At 35.7% G+C, this 17,589-nt stretch overlaps 3 protein-coding genes across 4 annotated transcripts; 2 read left to right on the top strand and 1 right to left on the bottom strand.

The window, feature by feature from the left end:
- The first annotated feature begins 77 nt into the window (after positions 1-77).
- Positions 78-3,226, top strand: LOC120348666 (serine/threonine-protein phosphatase 2A 56 kDa regulatory subunit alpha isoform-like). The gene is made up of 4 exons (XM_039418863.2): positions 78-663; positions 1,038-1,413; positions 1,857-2,018; positions 2,887-3,226. Exons 1-4 carry the CDS (start codon positions 194-196, stop codon positions 3,172-3,174), a joined length of 1,296 nt encoding a protein of 431 aa, XP_039274797.2. The 5' UTR covers positions 78-193; the 3' UTR covers positions 3,175-3,226.
- Positions 3,227-3,250: 24 nt separating this feature from the next.
- Positions 3,251-16,466, bottom strand: LOC120348665 (beta-hexosaminidase subunit alpha-like). Of its 2 annotated transcripts, none has more exons than XM_078117736.1 (14): positions 16,291-16,466; positions 15,979-16,133; positions 15,319-15,438; positions 14,877-14,976; positions 14,526-14,588; positions 13,993-14,039; positions 13,653-13,763; positions 13,093-13,194; positions 11,509-11,677; positions 11,272-11,422; positions 10,557-10,713; positions 10,156-10,321; positions 4,620-4,812; positions 3,251-4,263 (listed from the first exon to the last, which is right to left on the bottom strand). In XM_078117736.1, exons 1-14 carry the CDS (start codon positions 16,352-16,354, stop codon positions 4,212-4,214), a joined length of 1,650 nt encoding a protein of 549 aa, XP_077973862.1. In that variant the 5' UTR covers positions 16,355-16,466; the 3' UTR covers positions 3,251-4,211. The 2 variants fall into 2 exon arrangements, with proteins under 2 accessions (XP_077973862.1, XP_039274796.2); XM_039418862.2 differs by lacking the exons at positions 3,251-4,263; positions 4,620-4,812 and adding exons at positions 7,911-8,504; positions 8,857-9,049.
- Positions 5,543-7,463, top strand: LOC144428067 (serine/threonine-protein phosphatase 2A 56 kDa regulatory subunit epsilon isoform-like). Its single transcript, XM_078116729.1, has 3 exons — positions 5,543-5,709; positions 6,157-6,318; positions 7,128-7,463. The coding sequence occupies exons 1-3, from the start codon at positions 5,563-5,565 to the stop codon at positions 7,413-7,415; spliced, it is 597 nt and encodes a 198-aa protein (XP_077972855.1). The 5' UTR covers positions 5,543-5,562; the 3' UTR covers positions 7,416-7,463.
- Positions 16,467-17,589: the final 1,123 nt, after the last annotated feature.

Genomic DNA, 17,589 nt, shown 5'->3' on the forward strand with positions numbered 1-17,589 from the left:
TAAATTTTCCCGTTTCGTTTCTTCGTGAAACATAGAATTATGACGTCATAGGCGTGCAATATATTTACTTGAATAAAGGAAAATCATTTATTCAAACTTGGATTGGTAATAGTATTGAGCGTAGACTGTTATGAAAAGAGATTGGCCTTGAAATAGGCCGATCGTGGACGGTTCGACAATATGACATAGTGACATGACGATGCTCATCTGCAGTGCAGGACAACTGACCAAAAGCAATGGGCCACGTAGTGACCCTTTAAAAAATCAATTACCTAAACTTGCATGCACAAAGCCGTCAGAAAGATTGGAGCTTTTCGCCCGGAAACTCCACGCTTGTTGTACGTGTTACAACTTTGCTGATGAAAATTCTGACCTACAGGCGAAAGAGCTAAAACTCGTTTACCTTCAAGAAATTATTGAGTATATTGATTTGACACAAGGTGTATTGACCCACGAACCAATTTACGCCCTGTCTACGGTGATGATTAGTCGAAATATATTCAGAACTTTTGCGCCTAAAGATCCCGACTACGATCCCGACGAAGACGACGCTATTTTTGATCCTGCTTGGCCTCACCTTGAGCTCGTATACCAGTATTTCCTTCATTTTTTAGAAGCGAATGATTTTCAACCAAGCATCGCAAAGAAGTATATGGACACCAGGTAAGAATTGACGATTCAACATGCCTTTTTTATTTTATTTTTTTTTGCAAAATTTGGCTCGTGGGTTTAGCGCATCGTGCTGAGCGTTAGAAATACGCGCCACCGCACTTCTGATTAGGCTACCTTTCGTGGGTTCGCAGGTTCGAATCCCATGCGGGGATAGTTATGTGCGAGAGGATTGCTGGACTCCTCGCCGCCGTAGGGTGGTTCACGTAACCGCTAGTCGGCTGCGGCTTTCTTCACCATCAAGTCCATGTATTCGAAAACAAATAACTGGCTAACTAATCCCATACCCAACAAGGACTGAATAAATATGTAAATCCTATCCTTTCAGACGCGGGTTAAAATTGCTAAATGATTCCGTTCTAATTAAGATTTGTCACAAGACTGCTCTATGTGTTTGGAAGTGACGATATGCGAGAGAGGGATATACTGAAAACAATCTTACATCGTGTTTATGGAAAGTTTCTGGGACTTCGGGCGACTGTCAGAAGACAAATTAACAACATATTCCTCGCGTATCTATATGATGGACAAGAGTTTACAGGAGTTGCTGAAATCTTGGAAATTCTTGGTAGTATTATCAATGGATACGTAAGCCCGATGAAGCCAGAACATCATTTATTTTTGGATAAAATTTTGATTCCCCTTCATTCGTCGAAAGACATGGCTTTCTTTCAACCTCAATTGGTTTATTGTGTCGTTCAATACATGGAAAAAGATCCTAAGACGGCTGCGAATATTTTAAAAGTAGGTGTGCTTACCATTTTGTAAGAAAATTGCCTTTCTATGTATATTAAAGTATACTTGTCATTACATATAGGATAGGATTTACATATTTATTCCGGGGAAGAGGGAAGCCGATAAGATGGTTTATGCATAAGGCGATGAGTCAGTCTATGGACTTGACTTGATGGTGGAGGAAGGCGTAACCGATCAGCGGTTACGTGAACCACCCTACGGCGTCTAGAAGTCCAGCAATCCTCTCGCACATAACTTCCCCGCATTCGATTCGAATCTGGGAACTCACGCAGTGTAATTAGCGGTGGCGAGCGTATTATTAACGCTTTGCACGATGCGCCACACCGCCTATACATAACACTCAATGTACGAAGTAAACTGCGCTGATTCAAATGCCGAGCATAACATAATAGAGATAGAGTTTCTCAACTATCTATGTAATTCAATTTCAGGGTTTGTTCAAATTTTGGCCAAAAACTTGCAGCACCAAAGAAGTTTTATTTCTCGGCGAATTGGAAGAATTAATTGATGCAATGCAACCTGGTGAATTCACAAAAAACCAAAATCTGATACTAAAACAGCTGTCAAAATGCATCACGAGCCATCATTTCCAGGTCTTGTTTATTGTTATTATCTCGAAGCATAGTGACATATATATATTTAGAGCTTGGCTGAAAGCTATAGGAATCAGCGACCGTTTCTCGTGAGACATGAATTAGTTTAAGTGAATAGAATTTTACAATGCAAAAGAATTTTTGACTCATTGTAGATTCTTAGATTGCGATTTCCTATTGATCAAAATAATATCTGCCTGAACAAAAATGACATCACCAAATCCTATTCACCAATGAGAATACTATGTTCTAAATATATATACTGTACCTATAAGTTTACGTACGCTACGTCTGCGAGGTAGCCTACTTGATATATATATATAATTATTTTGAAATAAACCTTCTATCCTCAAAGAACACTATCGACCAATTATTATGCCTAATAAGGCAAAATTGTGATTTGATTTTGAATAAATATAGCAAAATCACTTCTAGGCTATGATTTCCCGCTGTTTAGCACTTAACAATATTTTCGGGGGGGAAATGACCGTGCGAAATATCGCTTGAATCGGAGAGATCAACTAGAAAATATATAACCTAATTCAGCTTTGGTTGCCATGTAGCCTCCCTGGCCCCAGTGGTTATGAGATTCACGATCTCATCGGAGGGTTACGGATTCGATATCTCAAGCAAAGACGCTTTTTATTCACGTCCCTCAAATCAATAAAAGAGTACCGCCGTTGTAGTTGTGAAAAGATTCAGATAATAAATTTATTTAATTCAGGCAAATATTGGATCCTATTCTGCAACGATCATATATTTGATTGGTATCAAATTGAGTGTAATCCACAAAAATATCACAAGCTCTGCTTTATATCTAAAATCTGACATAAAATCCCAAGTAATACCTGCATACATCCATTTTCAGGTTGCCGAACGGTCATTATATTTCTTTGATAATGAGTATATTATGAGCCTGGTGGAAGTAAATGCAGACGAATGTTTTCCTTTGGTATTGCATTGTCTCAAATCTATTTCTCTGGAGCATTGGAACATGTCTATATCGACGTTAGCTGCTACTGTACTCCAGACTTTTAAAGATTCAAATCCGGACGTTTTTTATAAAGTGCTCGGCCTACCGCGCCCTCCACCTAAGCCAAGATCGATTGCACAATCCATGTGGATGAAGGCGGCGGGATTAAGCCGCAAAGCTTGAATATATTTCTTTTCGTAAAGTTGTTGAATTAAAATCGAAATATGAAAATTTCTATTGATATTTCTAATAATTGAAGGTAAATTGAAAAATGAAGGCTTAAGGAAACATATTGAATAAAAGAGAGCGATATTTGATTATTTGGACACGAAGACAAAACGAAGTAGTACTGGTATGCAATCGGTCACAGTAGACTGCCGGTACCGCAGCCTTCACGATTGCGCAATTTTTGATGACGTCATCGCACACAAAAAAACGTATCCCATAGAGCCCACAGAAATTTTTTGAAATAAATAAAAGTAATAGCCTTCTAAGGAAAAATACAATCTTTAACCACTGAATATTTCAAAGCAATTGGTCCAGTAGAGAGTAGATAATGAGAAAAGAATTTTTCATAACAATAGGAAGAAAAATACCAACAAGAACAACAACATAATAACGAGACAACCCATATGTACACTTAGTGTCCAATAACTTGCACTGTTCCACAAATAATATTGTTCAATTTAATTAGGATTTAAGAGAAAATGTTTGCATTACAGAAAAAATTCCTGCCCGTTGGAGGTTATTTATTTCATTGGTTTAAATGAATTTTGTGCAACAAAAAACACACAAACTACAGAAAAGTTAGATGAAACTATATAACAGCAATGACAGTCCCAGTTACACCAAAAATATAATTCAGGTGTATAATATTATGAAAATCAATGCAAAAAAGGAACTCAAGTATTAAACAATAATTATGTTCAGTCTGAATTATTGGATTGAAAAATAATATTAGTTCGGATATTTTTATTGTAAATTTACTAAAAAATAACACGCGGTGCAACGTTATGAGTCTATGACATTATCAAATGATAAGTTGTACTGCTCCCAAACTCGAGAATGTACAAGTTATAGCTCACAGTGCAAGGTCGCGGTACTGGAGTCGACTTCAAATGTTTATCAACTTGGAGAGACGGAGTCATAATTCTGTCAATCCAAGCTGGGAATCGGATTTTGTACGAGTCTTGCTATTTTTATTATGATTTCTTCGTCCATCAACCAATGTTACATACGCCAGGTAGTATTGGTGTGATGTGAACGTTTCGACTGAAAAGAATAACACATGTAATACTAACTGTTCAAATATTTCTTATTCTGTAATCGAAGAATAGTATGAATATTTTTTCGAAACTTTAAGGAATGATAGATTATCATTTATAGCGATACAAACGGTAATTTGAAGCCTTATATCAAAAGTCATGATATCCGAAAACAAAGCTATTCAGCAATGTCGTGGATAGAGAAGGTACTATTTACAACAATGAATTTCAAGAAAAGGATTTTAACATATTACTAAAACTATGCATCCCACTACTCCGGGTTTGTAACGTTATGTTGTCTAACAGAATATCTGCTTTCCAAGTATTAGATGAGAAGAATAAATCCAGGTGGTTCATACATACCATTTCATTACGCAATGAAGATTATTCAAGCGTGTCTCAGCGTCAATTAAATCTGTTGTTTTTTTACTGCTCCATAATCTCTCGGCTGCAGCTGAAGCTAAAGGCCAGATTTCGGTAATGACGTTGTTCGCTTCAACATGCTCTGTCCACATGCAAGACTCCCCTCCCAAGACATGATGGAGATTCTTTTGTTCTGGGATTGTATAGGAAGCAATATTTTATACATATGAAATATTTCTTGCACGTTTCGAAGAGTTTAGCACCCATTATAACTTTGCTTCTTACAACGACTGCCAATTGGCCAACTGCCGATAGCCATAAGTCAGTAGATATGTTATCGAATATTCAATGGACAACTGCGCAAAATAAGAAAATGATTATATATGATATAAACAGAGTGACACCCCCAAACCAGAATCCATAAATTTCTCAATTACTATTACGAAAATGAAGAACATTTATTGGGTACGAAACGGGCCTATAGATTGTTCAGTTAATATGTTGTTGTTGTTCTACTTCGACCAAAACTGTTTCTTTACAACCACAGTGAATATTATTTTCGTACACACAGCCTTGGTAACACTTGGTCTTTATTGGGTGGATAACATGAACCTGTGATCCCGTGAATGCACTAACACAGTGGTTCGCAAACTTCTTTGTATTGTGAGTGACGTCCCTCAAGAATAATTCTCAAGTTGCGACTCTCTGTGAAAAACGTCTCGATATTTTTTAATAAAAGACCTTTTTTTGCATTGAGTTTCATTTGAACGACCAAAGTCAGTGAAATCACTTTCAATGATATGGTTTGTATTTGCTTCTTTTGTCATTGGACCTAGGGGTGAATAGTGAGAGCCGCACGCATTTCTCTTTCAACATTTACCCAACATCGATATTTCGTCCTAATTACGGCCATGGTAGTATTATCAATGGATACGTAAGCCCGATGAAGCCAGAACATCATTTATTTTTGGATAAAATTTTGATTCCCCTTCATTCGTCGAAAGACATGGCTTTCTTTCAACCTCAATTGGTTTATTGTGTCGTTCAATACATGGAAAAAGATCCTAAGACGGCTGCGAGTATTTTAAAAGTAGGTGTGCTTACCATTTTGTAAGAAAATTGCCTTTCTATGTATATTAAAGTATAATTGTCATTACATATAGGATAGGATTTACATATTTATTCCGGGGGAAAGGGAAGCCGATAAGACGGCTTAATCATAAGGCGATGAGTCAGTCCATGGACTTGATGGTGTGGAGGAAGGCGTAACCGACCAGCGGTTACGTGAACCAACCTACGGCGTCTATGGAAGTCCAGCAATCCTCTCGCACACAACTTCCCCGCATGGGATTCGAATCTGCGAACTCACGCAGTGTAATAAGAGGTACGGTGGCGAGCGTATTCCTAACGCTTTGCACGATGCCCCATACCCCATATATTTAACATTCAATGTGCGAAGTAAACTGCGCTGATTCAAATGTCGAGCATAACATAATAGAGATAGAGTTTCTCAACTATCTATGTAATTCAATTTCAGGGTTTGTTCAAATTTTGGCCAAAAACTTGCAGCACCAAAGAAGTTTTATTTCTCGGCGAATTGGAAGAATTAATTGATGCAATGCAACCTGGTGAATTCACAAAAAACCAAAATCTGATACTAAAACAGCTGTCAAAATGCATCACGAGCCATCATTTCCAGGTCTTGTTTATTGTTATTATCCCGAAGCATAGTGACATATATATATTTAGAGCTTGGCTGAAAGCTATAGGTATCAGCGACCGTTTCTCGTGAGACATGAATTAGTTTAAGTGAATAGAATTTTACAATGCAAAAGAATTTTTGACTCATTGTAGATTCTTAGATTGCGATTTCCTATTGATCAAAATAATATCTGCCTGAACAAAAATGACATCACCAAATCCTATTTACCAATGAGAATACTATGTTCTAAATATATATACTGTACCTATAAGTTTACGTACGCTACGTCTGCGAGGTAGCCTACTTGATATATATATATAATTATTTTGAAATAAACCTTCTATCCTCAAAGAACACTATCGACCAATTATTATACCTAATAAGGCAAAATTGTGATTTGATTTCGAATAAATATCACTTCTAGGCTATGATTTCCCGCTGTTTAGCACTTAACAATATTTTCGGGGGGGGGGGGGGGGGGGGGGGTAATGACCGTGCGAAATATCGCTTGAATCGGAGAGATGAGATTCACGATCTCATCGGAGGGTTACGGATTCGATATCTCAAGCAAAGACGCTTTTTATTCACGTCCCTCAAATCAATAAAAGAGTACCGCCGTTGTAGTTGTGAAAAGATTCAGATAATAAATTTATTTAATTCAGGCAAATATTGGATCCTATTCTGCAACTATCAAATATTTGATTGGTATCAAATTGAGTGTAATCCACAAAAATATCACAAGCTCTGCTTTATATCTAAAATCTGACATAAAATCCCAAGTAATACCTGCATACATCCATTTTCAGGTTGCCGAACGGTCATTATATTTCTTTGATAATGAGTATATTATGAGCCTGGTGGAAGTAAATGCAGACGAATGTTTTCCTTTGGTATTGTATTGTCTCAAATCTATTTCTCTGAAGCATTGGAACATATCTATATCGACGTTAGCTGCTACTGTACTCCAGACTTTTGAAGATTCAAATCCGGACGTTTTCTATAAAGTGCTCGGCCTACCGCGCCCTCCACCTAAGCCGAGATCGATTGCAAAATCCATGTGGATGAAGGCGGCGGGATTGAGCCGCAAAGCTTGAATACATTTCTTTTCGTAAAGTTGTTGAATTAAAATAGAAATATGAAAATTTCTATTGATATTTCTAATAATTGAAGGTAAATTGAAAAATGAAGGCTTAAGGAAACATATTGAATAAAAGAGAGCGATATTCGATTATTTGGACACGAAAACAAAACGAAGTAGTACTGGTATGCAATCGGTCACAGTAGACTGCCGGTACCGCAGCCTTCACGATTGCGCAATTTTTGATGACGTCATCGCACACAAAAAAACGTATCCCATAGAGCCCACAGAAATTTTTTGAAATAAATAAAAGTAATAGCCCTCTAAGGAAAAATACAATCTTTAACCACTGAATATTTCAAAGCAATTGGTCCAGTAGAGAGTAGATAATGAGAAAAGAATTTTTCATAACAATAGGAAGAAAAATACCAACAAGAACAACAACATAATAACGAGACAACCCATATGTACACTTAGTGTCCAATAACTTGCACTGTTCCACAAATAATATTGTTCAATTTAATTAGGATTTAAAAGAAAATGTTTGCATTACAGAAAAAATTCCTGCCCGTTGGAGGTTATTTATTTCATTGGTTTAAATGAATTTTGTGCAACAAAAAACACACAAACTACAGAAAAGTTAGATGAAACTATATAACAGCAATGACGGTCCCAGTTACACCAAAAATATATTTCAGGTGTATAATATTATGAAAATCAATGCAAAAAAGGAACTCAAGTATTAAACAATAATTATGTTCAGTCTGAATTATTGTATTGAAAAATAATATTAGTTCGGATTTTTTTATTGTAAATTTACCAAAAAATAACACGCGGTGCAACATTATGAGTCTATGACATTATCAAATGATAAGTTGTATTGCTCCCAAACTCGAGAATGTACAACTTATAGCTCACAGTGCAAGGCCGCGGTACTGGAGTCGACTTCAAATGTTTATCAACTTGGAGAGACGGAGTCATAATTCTGTTAATCCAAGCTGGGAATCGGATTTTGTACGAGTCTTGCTATTTTTATTATGATTTCTTCGTCCATCAACCGATGTTACATACACCAGGTAGTATTGGTGTGATGTGAACGTTTCGACTGAAAAAATAACACATGTAATACTAACTGTTCAAAAATTTCTTATTCTGTAATCGAAGAATAGTATGAATATTTTTCGAAACTTTAAGGAATGATAGATTATCATTTATAGCGATACAAACGGTAATTTGAAGCCTTATATCAAAAGTCATGATATCAGAAAACAAAGCTATTCAGCAATATCATGGATAGAGAAGGTGCTATTTACAACAATGAATTTCAAGAGAAGGATTTTGAAATATTACTAAAACTATGCAACCTACTACTCCGGGTTTGTAACGTTATGTTGTCTAACAGATTATCTGCTTTCCAAGTATTAGATGAGAAGAATAAATCCAGGTGGTTCACATACCATTTCATTACGCAATGAAGATTATTCAAGCGTGTCTCAGCGTCAATTAAATCTGTCGTTTTTTTACTGCTCCATAATCTCTCGGCTGCAGCTGAAGCTAAAGGCCAGATTTCGGTAATGACGTTGTTCGCTTCAACATGCTCTGTCCACATGCAAGACTCCCCTCCCAAGACATGATGAAGATTCTTTTGTTCTGGGATTATATAAAAAGCAATATTTTATACATATGAAATATTTCCTACACGGGTCGAAGAGTTTAGCACCCATTATAACTTTACTTCTTACAACGACTGCCAATTGGCCAACTGCCGATAGCCATAAGTCAGTAGGTATGTTATTGAATATTCAATGGACAACTGCGCAAAATAAGAAAATGATTTTATATGATATAAACAGAGTGACACCCCAAAACCAGAATCCATAAATTTCTCAATTACTATTACGAAAATGAAGAACATTTATTGGGTACGAAACGGGCCTATAGATTGTTCAGTTAATATGTTGTTGTTGTTCTACTTCGACCAAAACTGTTTCTTTACGATCACTCATATAATAAGTGAATGTTATTTTCGTACACACAGCCTGGGTAACACTCGGTCTTTATTGGGTGGATAACATGAATGCTGAACCCGATATCTATAGAACCGGTGATCCCGTGAATGCACTAATACAGTGGTTCGCAAACTTCTTTGTATTGTGAGTGACGTCCCTCAAGAATAATTCTCAAGTTGCGACTCCCTGTGAAAAACGTCTCGAATATTTTTCAATAAAAGACCTTTTTTTGCATTGATTTTTATTTGAACGACAAACGTCAGTGAAATCACTTTCAAGGATATGATTTGTATTCGCTTCTTTTGTCATTGGACCTAGAGGTGAATAGTGAGAGCCGCACGCATTTCTCTTTCAACATTTACCCAACATCGATATTTCGTCCTAATTACGGCCATGGAGGAAAAACTACGTGATTCCAAAGTCCAAATAGTTTCCACCAGACTTGCAAATTTTATTTTTAGACTTTTCTTGTTAAGTATTACTATTACGCTCGACCAGTTTTGCAGTATAACTTCATATTTAGACTTTTTCTACGTACCGCGAAAAAGATACAATTTCACAAAATATTTGCGGAGCCCTAGCAAAATTGAAACGACGCACTTGGGCGTCCCGACGCCCACTTTGAAAACCACGGCACTAATATCCGAGACTAGCAATCGAGTTTGCATGACCAAATATTTTCTGATTCTCCTCCCAAATGTAAAGTAAAATCAGCAAAAACAAAAAATAGAAAAATGAAATTCTAACCGACGTATTCCGCAGGTTTAGCCAAGTACATAATATCCCACTGTCGCTTCAGTGTGTTATCGAGATACCATGGATAAGAAACGATTACATCTACCGATGCATCGGTTAAATCTCCTACTTTATCCTCCGGATGATCCACTGTCCAAACCTCAATTGTTGCGGGAGTCTAAATTTAATACAAATTTTGTTTCAGATGAATTTTGTGTTAGAACCGACTGTACACATATATAATAGTGATGGTCTCAATAGGTTTGGCGTGATAAATGACCGTATTGGGTCAAAGGTCATTGAAATGCGGAAGCGGTTTATTCTGTCTGGTCCACCGAACTGGAAATATACATCTCTGTGACCTGTGCTCTGTAGTCTATATTAGCAAATGCCAAGTTAAAAATACTTCTCACTTCCGTGTATCCATGAGAAAACACATCATCCCATGCAATAGGTTTCAGGTTTAATTTCCTTGCTTTTTGTAAAATGCCTTCAATGAACATTCGATGAATTTCTTTTTCGGTTGTTCGACTCTTTACCATATATTTACGAAATTCAGAACTAGTAAGCCTGAAATTTGTTAAAAACCAAATAATACTAAAGTTTCAAATGTTAATAACACTTTACCATTTAAAAAAATTAAATTGAGGCGTTCGTTTGAATCACTAAAACGAGATTTATATTCAATTCCATGATATAAGCCAAGGGAACGAACAAGCCAAGCTAGACTTCAGATTATCACGTTAATAAAAAAAATCGTGACTGTTGTATATATGTTTTGAATGCGGTTAATGTATTATTTCACTACTACTTTATTTGTAAAACATACTATTTTAAAACATGAAATAAATCATTAAAACATATAGATAACAAATACAGTGGGGTAGTAGACATAGAATTTGAGCAATAAATCTTCAACTTCAAAAGTCTTACGTGGTCATCGAGACCTGAAGTTTTATTGTTCAAGCGGCTCATTATTATTATGCTACAAAATGAGTGATATGGATTTCTTTTATCTGTCGCTGAAGTTTTTCTATGTCGTTTTTCTTTGCAGTTTTGCAGAAAGCTTGGCCATATCCTGATAAACAATTTCGATGACCATAAACAACAATTGTGAAGGCTACTTACCAACATTCGTGAGATATTTCATCTCCTCCTATGTGTATGTATTCATCCGGAAACAAATTTTTAAGTTCAGAGTAAAGTGCTCCTATAAACGTATAAACTTCCGGGTTCAAAGGGTCGAGTGTTCCCTTAGAGTCGTCCCGAACACCATTTGCTAAGATGTAAATAAAAAGTTCGTAATGTGTGTGTGTGTGTGTGTTAGGAAGTAAAACTACTGTCAAATATTGTATATCGACTTACTAACGGAGTAACAATTCAGAAAAAGGTCCGGTCGAGATTTTGCTAATGCGGAAGCATGACCGGGGAGATCAATTTCCGGGATGACCCTGATCCCCCGTAACCTTGCAAATTCAACGATTCTTTTAACGTCTTCCTCTCTGTAAACAGACTTTCCGTTGTCAAATGCACCCTGCAAAAAGTAACTTATATTTTCCAGTGCTGGGGGAAACAAGGATGACCCGGGGTGTTGGAACTTGCCCTAACCCCCATATTTACTAGAGTCCGGGAGGTAAAAAAGGTCCGCGTATACAAAAATCACAGGTGTTATTCTCAATCAGTGTTCAGTTTTTTGAGGTAGAAGTGCCCAATGCAAAAACGACTGCAAGAAACCCAGACCGAAGAACTGTGAAAAAATTGTTCGAACCCGAATTTCAATAAAAATCTATTTGAAACTGCTAAATTTGTTAACTGTTGTTAAAATATAAATATGCATATACAATACAACTTTTAACGTCAATAAATATATTTATTAGGTATATGACTCAAATAGATATCGTGAAATGGTTGATTGTGGGAAAGATAGCTGGGCTCTCCCTACCCACAGATACAAAGGTGATCGACTTATTCGCTCTCGGTATTTTCCCCCCATAAACTAGGTTCATGAATCGGAACGGATTGAACTGACTTTTAATTTCCTATTCTACTTGGGAAGGTAAGTGAAAGCTACAATCCAAATATTTTAAGCCTGATTTTTTTTCAAGAACTACAGTTTTGCGGAATTTACTAGAATTTATAGAAGGCGTGTGCAACCTATTACAAAAGGGCCAGATACAATAACTGGGTTAAGCCACGGGCCGCTCCTTAAGATAGCCTTTCTAGTAGTTGCGAGCACAAATTTTTTTATCTTCCAAGTTTTTTTTATTGTTGATCCTACGGTATTGTTAGGGTTCCTTGCAGAAATGGTGAGTTGAAACGCATAAATTTCTAGAGAAAACTGCCATTTAAATTTATTGTCACATCGACTTTAAATGAATTTAGTGAGAAACACGTTTTTATAACATTGTGTACTTGCAACAGGATTTTTCTAGCTAGTTTTGCTAATATGACAGTGGCACTCAAGTACTGGTATGCGACGATTGGAATTGCTAGCACGTACCAGATTAACTAGACTAACTCGTTTCGCGAGCCAATCAAAATTGGCACTTCTCTGCGGGCCGCACAATTTATCTTTGTGGGCCGCATTTGGCCCGCGTGTCGCAGGTTGCACACCCCTGATTCATAGTATCAGTTGCTTTTGGCACTTTTATGGTCGTCCGTTGCTCCACCCAAAGACCAATCTCCTATATTTCTAAGTGAGTACGCCTGACCTTCCTTTGGGCAAATTTTCTTATAAATGTATTATATTAAGCAATCTCCTTTCAAAATCGATAGAGTAGTTTATCCTATAAATACTCTGATGAAAAACTGGACAAAAAAAGACACAATTAAATCCTTTCGAAACGTACTTACTCCTACGTACTTACCGAGCCATTGAAATAGGAGATACAATCTAAGTAGTCGATAATGTGAATATCAAAGGATTTTATATAACTAGTATTGACTTACGTGTCTTGCTATTTCTGGAAATCTTTTGAACTCAAGCGGAAAGGACTGATGGTCGGTGATATGCCAGTGCAATACGTTTAACTTGTTGTACGACATGATTTCCTGCATATGAATCAACACAATGGATATTAATATCTGAACATTCTAAAGGATTGTTTCAATATTTATAATGAGTTGATAAAGTTCTGTTACAAGTTCGAAATTTTGTTATGAAGTCATCTCACAATATGTATCTTAATCAGGTTAGTTTTATTTTAATCGTTAATTAAGTTTTTTACTTCATTAAATACACCTTTATATGCCTACCATTAATTCCACGAAGCACATCAAAGTTCTTTTACCCAATGTAATACATGTGTTTTGCATATTCATAATTGCATAACATTGACAATTAACATTTGCAGATGTGAAGATTAAAATTACTTTGGCTGTTGATTTCTACAATTTCAATCTCTAACTCCGGAGCAGTAAAAATCCGACTCCGGGAATCCCAATGATAGGACTCCGAATCCGATATCACTTATCCGTTCATAAACAACTTGATCACTATTTGTACTTACTAATGTTTGAAGAATTGTTTCAGTTGGAATGAAATGTCGGGCTGTATCTAACATGAGACCTCGATATTGAAATCTAGGAAAGTCTTCAATTGCACATGCGTTTACTGCAATCTGGAACAATTTGAAAATCGTAAAAATGAAGAACAAACACATATTATTTGAGAAAAAAACGCAATAAATTTGTATCTCTTCAGCATGAATTGAAGGTTCAAGTTACATGTATATACCTGATTTAATAAGAGCTCAATTAAAATACAAGTAAGTGCTGGAATTCAGCAAATGTTCAAATGAAAACATTGCTATACGCTAAATCTGCTTGAAAAATCAACCTTAACAGTACCTCATTATCTTCGTTAATATGAACAAGTTGACTAAACGTTTCCAATCCTGTACAAATGAAATTTAAAATTTTAAAACGCGCTGTTTCAAAGATATTCTGTGTTGAGTATCAACAATTATCAGAGTGAGTATAACCGCTTCTTGATTTGGCCTCAATCAGTGTTGCCAGATTGTTGAAAATAAGTAGGGCCAAAATAATACTGAGATTTTCCATCATGGAAAATATATTTTGGTATAAGAATTTTGACTGATTGCAACTAGTGTGTAAAATTGTATCAATGGGACATAACCAGACACCAGATTTCATACGAAAACCTAAATGGCGTTTAATAACGAAATACATTTTTTATGAAATTGGCAATCGTATTAACCAATTGATGCATAGTATGAAAACGAATGCCCTTTTTAATACCAAACGTTTTCACACCTCGGGGTTTGCGATATGATTAATTTTTTGATTAATGCAACCGAAACAGAATAATTATGAATTTGAAATTGATTAATTTAAATATTGATTGTATGGATGAATTTTACCTCTCATGACTCCCCACTGGGTGTCAGCAATAAGCATCGCTGTGTCCTGTACCGAAAGCACATCTGCAAATAATAATGTCTGAATGCTGGATTATGAAAAACTTATGAATGAATACATATTGTTATTATTATATATATCCAGTTACGAATATGTGCAAGGTATTTTTGAGCGGTGACCAAAAATTAGATACTAAACATAAAAGTGACGTTTTATGTCGCCAAAATGTGAAAGATTAGACTGGCGTATCATAACACAATGTTGCTTGAGTTCTTTAGTTATCAGATATGTATTACCTGACATACAATACAAGGAAATCATAGGGTAAAAGGTGTTGAATTAAAGCATCTTACATCTTTCTGAAGATTTTATTGTTGGATAATCTTCACAATCATACGACAGATGAATATACAAGATTTCCAATGCTGAATTCCTGCTCCATTTATTAATTTCCTACAGATAAAAGTTTTTTGTTATGAATGCATATATTATTTTACATTATTACATTATTTTATACGAACATGTAGATCTTATTATCGCATATTGCGAACGGCATTGGTTATTCATCCTTGTCAAAAAATTAGTTATTTTTCTATTTTGAATAATATATGTCAAAGATCTTAAATTATATATACACATTAGTCGACGCATTGAAAATTTATACCCGCATGAGCTGTTTTCTTAGGTCACTCTGTATTAGCAGATTTTATCGGTCGACCATATTTTATTGCGACTATTTACTGAAAAAAATGTTGTTATGCGGTAAGATAAATAATGATGCTGTATAGTAAGTACCCTGGTTGTATTTCCGAATATTATCTTCATGTATCGTTTCATAGTTTCGTCAACATCGTCACATCTCAATGAACTCAAAGTGTATTCAAACTTGAATTTTGAAGACGATAGAACATACATCTATAATACATGAGAGATTGACCACCAATTTTGTATTTGAGTTGTTCGACGGGTTAGTATACTCACATATTGGGCAATATTACAGAGTGCGTACCATTTTGAAAACGTAAATTAGAAAACACTGTGGACTGTAAATCAGGTCAAATCTAATGCTTAACGGACATGGACGCCGGTATTATGTGCTTTCATTGGCCCAATGTAAGAGATACCACACTCTCCCACACTTTCTCAACTAAGATGAAGCTAAACGCTATCTGTGTAATACATTTCACATTAACAAAGATCCTTCTCTGAAAATCACACCTTTGCACCTGGTGATGCGTGGCACCCTCAAGTGATAGAAAGTTATCATTCGACTATTGATAGAGAAGTCGATAAAGGAACATATTCAGGTAATTTAGTTATTTTTATAATGCAAGTAATGCAAAATAGGAAAAATTAGCGTTTTGCTGGAGTGGGCTTAGGACTGTCACCTCAAAGTCTTGTTCAAAGCTTTGGAAAGAATAAGAAATTTTACAAAATATCCATGGGTTGCTTTACCTTGGAATTTGAAACCATACTTTGAGGCTTCGGCCACACGGATCCAGTTCTAGTCGTGCTTCCCCTCATTTTGCTATAGTCTGGTACATTTTTATTCATACCACTTCGTATTATTGTTCGCACTACTCTGTCGGTTGATTTTGGTACACGATACACTAAAAAGTAACGTTACTATGTAGGCTATGTAGCAATGTACAAGTTAGGCTGGTCACATTTGAAGTCAAACTAATAGCGAGCAAATCAGTCTTCAACTTCTTATGAACGACCCATAAACAACGAGATATATACCAGAAATACTAAACAATCACTCACCGAAAGTAATGCATGCTGACAATAGAATAAAACCCAAAAATAGCCGTTTCGCAGCATATAACATATCATTACGCTGCTACCCCTTGCCCCGTTTTTAAATAAGCGTTTTCACGTTTTTCAGACACCGTGCCGTCGAATAATAGCCCAAGGCAAAGTTTATATAAACAGTGAACTTACACCCGCTTCTAATATGACATACTTTTTTAAAACAACTGCAGAAGAGATGAATAATATAACAAAATTATTCATCATAAATAATACATTGTTTGGAATATGAGTTCATTGAAATATCTGGCAACTACTTTCATGATTGTGCTTGAGAAATACTGATCATTCCAAATGTGGGAATACTTTCGTAGTTGCTTTTATGTTCGAGACAACATGTCGAATTTAACTGGTAAAATTATAATTCATCTAAATGTTTAAAATTGAGATTACCTTGGTATAATGTAGGTAATAATGTTCATCTGATGGATTTTAGCTAACTGAAGGGCAGAATGCAAAAACTCGCGAAAGATTAATATTAATACTTACTCGAAAAATATTTCTGCTCTGTTACAAACAGACTGAGTATTTTAACTGTTACCTTGTATCGACTACCAGAAATGTATGTAATCAATGATTTCAATACAATGATCCATATATTTTAGGCACCCATATGGATAATACCCTATTTTACAACAACATCTCAAGAGCATATACGTCTATACTTGGGAGAAAATGCATCAATAAAGAAGACTTACGTAGGCAAAAGATATTGGATACATAAAGAGATAACACTTGCTGAAACATACATTGGGTGTACATGTGAGTGGCTGGGTAGACGAATTATGTGACTAACATAATGAAATTGAGACAAATGGTTACTCAGATTGTTGGTGCACGGAGTCGTTTTTTGTTGTTGTTGAAACATGCGACTACTGGGCATAGCAGGTTTTTATTTTCTTCGAATAACATAATATATAGTTCGGCTTTTTATTATTGTTTTCTCCTTTATGGGTGCCGCTGCTCGATAACCATATTTGGTTTCCCGCAGTTCCCCTCACCCTGAAATGCTTTTTCATTATTTATTGCATTTTGAATATCAAGTATGGTAAAGTATGCTTTCAGTATGGTGAGAAAATAAACTACTGATTACCGATAGATATATACTGCCATAAATATATATACTCGAACATTTACTGCCGTGTCTGTTTGTTTTGCTTATTTTTCAAATAATCCTCATTTCATCATGGAAAATTATTTAGTATGGCGTAAAATAACCTATTGATTACAGTCAATAATGATTATCACATATCA

This window comes from Styela clava, chromosome 1 (assembly GCF_964204865.1).
Source record: "Styela clava chromosome 1, kaStyClav1.hap1.2, whole genome shotgun sequence".
In the NCBI taxonomy this organism is placed as follows: domain Eukaryota; kingdom Metazoa; phylum Chordata; class Ascidiacea; order Stolidobranchia; family Styelidae; genus Styela; species Styela clava.

Bases quoted from the DNA above. Each gene is read 5' to 3' on its own strand.
- LOC120348666 (XM_039418863.2), top strand. From the start codon at position 194: ATGACGATGCTCATCTGCAGTGCAGGACAACTGACCAAAAGCAATGGG. The intron at 664-1,037 runs GTAAGAATTGAC...GTTCTAATTAAG, and splicing joins AAGAAGTATATGGACACCAG to ATTTGTCACAAGACTGCTCT. The intron at 1,414-1,856 runs GTAGGTGTGCTT...ATTCAATTTCAG, and splicing joins CGGCTGCGAATATTTTAAAA to GGTTTGTTCAAATTTTGGCC.
- LOC144428067 (XM_078116729.1), top strand. From the start codon at position 5,563: ATGAAGCCAGAACATCATTTATTTTTGGATAAAATTTTGATTCCCCTT. The intron at 5,710-6,156 runs GTAGGTGTGCTT...ATTCAATTTCAG, and splicing joins CGGCTGCGAGTATTTTAAAA to GGTTTGTTCAAATTTTGGCC. The intron at 6,319-7,127 runs GTCTTGTTTATT...ATCCATTTTCAG, and splicing joins TCACGAGCCATCATTTCCAG to GTTGCCGAACGGTCATTATA.
- LOC120348665 (XM_078117736.1), bottom strand. From the start codon at position 16,354: ATGTTATATGCTGCGAAACGGCTATTTTTGGGTTTTATTCTATTGTCA. The intron at 14,040-14,525 runs GTAAAATTCATC...TCATTTGTACAG, and splicing joins CCAGTGGGGAGTCATGAGAG to GATTGGAAACGTTTAGTCAA. The intron at 11,423-11,508 runs GTAAGTCGATAT...TTTACATCTTAG, and splicing joins TCTGAATTGTTACTCCGTTA to CAAATGGTGTTCGGGACGAC.